The following is a 2478-nucleotide window of genomic DNA, read 5'->3' as shown; positions in this document are numbered from 1 at the left end:
CTTAAAACAAACCACATTTTTAAACAATATTCTCCGCCTATAGACTTCTAAACATAGTACTATACGGTACTTTCTATAGGTGATGTCGGGATGGGGGTGAGATTACAGAAGCCCAATCTCTCCCCCAGTGTAAGACATACTCTCCTAGGAATGTGGGTGGTGATAATGGAAGACCAATCACATAAACATTATAAGGACTATTATGTTTTTATTATATTGTCTATAATGAAGACATCATCATACTGATTCATACCCACAATCCATTCTCCATGCCTCCCCCCCCTTTATGTAGACCTCCTGGTGGCTCATGTGTGAGCTGACACTGGTTAGTGGTCATCCTCCATTCACCATGTAATGCGGATATGGTCCTGCAGAGAGTGTGACAGTAACACAGGCAGATAATTACAGCCTGTAACAGGAGACGGCAGATCAGACAGTCAGGGGGAATCCAGTTGTGGGCATGAAAATAAAAAACCCTGCAGCACTGGGGGCTTTCCCGCAGACGCAGGGTTTTGCTATTCAATTACATGACTGAAAATCACTGTGTCTTTTTTTTCTCGCAGCTCCAGAACAAGTCTGATTTTTTTTGTAAAATCGGTCATTTTAGAAAGAATCAGCGGTACTTGCTCTTGGACCCCAGGGGCACCCCCTCTGCCCCATTTGAGTATATACCCCCAATAATGGGCGCTGGGAAACTACATCTCCCAGCAGCAATTTTGCCATCCTGCAGCCCCGAATCCTCCCAGCAGTCCACCTCCCAAGAGACAAGATGGAGGTGAGGCCACCGGGAACCGCGAAGAACACCAAAAAGGGTTTTCAGCTCTGAAAACCCCGCAAACACTTTTTTTTATTGGATACCGTGGGTATCGGGAACATGATGATACAAAATTGGGTGCAAGGGTCACAAGGTTTTTTACCTCGCCCCCAAATGTATATGCCCCTTAGTGTCAGGTGAGCACTCACTTGGCCAACACCGGCTGAGGATGGATTCCTTGTGAATAGGGGGAAACGAGTCTGACAGTAGCTGTACTCAGTACTAAGTGATGCACCTCTATTACTGTACTGTAATTGTAGTATGGCCTCCATGATCTTTCCTATCTTCCCCAGGTTACACCGCCACTTCCTGCTCCTGTGGCATGGCCTGCGGCTCGTGGGACATCCGCTCAGACACTCAATGTCACTGTCAGTGCAATAACATAGACTGGACGTCGGCTCGCTGCTGTAAGCTGGCTTCTAAATGAAAAGATGGAGAGAAGATCAGTTTATTGTAATTATTGCATCTGTAACAAATACTGTAATAAAACTTCAATAAACAACAATAGTTGTATCAGAATGTAAGATCCCACGAGCAGGGCCCTCTTCCCTCATGTGCTTCTCCTTATACTTTCATCTAATCCTTACTCCCCACAAGGGCACCTACTGATCGCTATGCAGCAATGTGTATAACCATGTCCTTGTCCTCCATTGTATTGTACTGTACATCAGCCATATAAATAAATGATGATATAGTAATATCTGAATTTCATTAACCACTTTGACTATTGGAGGGTGGAAGCTGGGGGTGAGGTGCGGGAGAGTGGGAGCTGAGGGTGAGGTGCAGGAGGGTGGGAGCTGGGGGTGAAGTGCAGGAGGGTGGGAGCTGGAGGTGAGGTGCAGAAGGGTGGAAGCTGGGGGTGAGGTGCAGGAGGGTGGGAGCTGGGGGTAAGGTGCAGGAGGGTGGAAGCTGGGGGTGAGGTGCAGGAGGGTGGGAGCTGGGGGTGAGGTGCAGGAGGGTGGAATCTGGGGGTGAGGTGCAGGAGGTTGGAGTTGAGGGTGAGGTGCAGGAGGTTGGGAGCAGAGGGTGTGGTGCAGGTGGGTGGGAGCTGGGAGTGAGATGCAGGAAAGAGGGGGGAGCAGAGGGTGAGGTGCAAGAGAGGGGGGGAGCAGAGGGTGAGGTGCAGGTGAGGGGGGCAGCAGAGGGTGAGATGCAGAAGAGAGGGTGAGCAGAGGGTGAGGTGCAGGAGAGGGGGGAGCAGAGGGTGAGGAGCAGGAGAGGGGGGGAGCAGAGGGTGAGGTGCAGGAGAGGGGGGCAGCAGAGGGTGAGGTGCAGGGGAGGGGGGGAGCAGAGGGTGAGGTGCAGGAGAGGGGGGAGCAGAGGGTGAGGTGCAGGAGAGGGGGAGCAGAGGGTGAGGTGCTAGAGAGGGTGGAGTAGGAGAGGGTGAGGTGCAGGAGAGGGTGAGCAGAGGGTCAGATGCAGGAGAGGGAGGGATCAGAGGGTGAGGTGCAGGAGAGGGGGGAGCAGAGGGTGAGGTGCAGAAGAGGGGAAGAAGAGGGTGAGGTGCAAGAGAGGGTGAGCAGAGGGTGAGGTGCAGGAGAGAGGGGGAGCAGAGGGTGAGGTGCAGGAGGGTGGGAGCTGGGAGTGAGATGCAGGAAAGAGGGGGGGAGCAGAGGGTGAGGTGCAGGAGAGAGGGGGAGAAGAGGGTGAGATGCAGGAGAGGG

General features: G+C 52.6%; 1 protein-coding gene across 1 annotated transcript in view; it reads left to right on the top strand.

The window, feature by feature from the left end:
• LOC148474242 (resistin-like) overlaps positions 1–1493 on the top strand; it is a 204088-nt gene extending 202595 nt beyond the window's left edge. Inside the window, exon 5 of the mRNA XM_088458896.1 lies at positions 1108–1493. Coding sequence (XP_088315022.1) covers positions 1108–1241 — 134 coding nt within the window. The 3' untranslated portion in view covers positions 1242–1493. The remainder of the gene's footprint in view (positions 1–1107) is intronic.
• The last annotated feature ends 985 nt before the right edge of the window (positions 1494–2478 follow it).

This window comes from Taudactylus pleione, unplaced genomic scaffold (genome assembly GCF_031769625.1).
Source record: "Taudactylus pleione unplaced genomic scaffold, aTauple2 ptg000862l, whole genome shotgun sequence".
In the NCBI taxonomy this organism is placed as follows: Eukaryota; Metazoa; Chordata; class Amphibia; order Anura; family Myobatrachidae; genus Taudactylus; species Taudactylus pleione.
The sequence above is the reverse complement of the archived record's forward strand: the minus strand, read 5'-3'. Positions and strand labels throughout refer to the sequence as shown.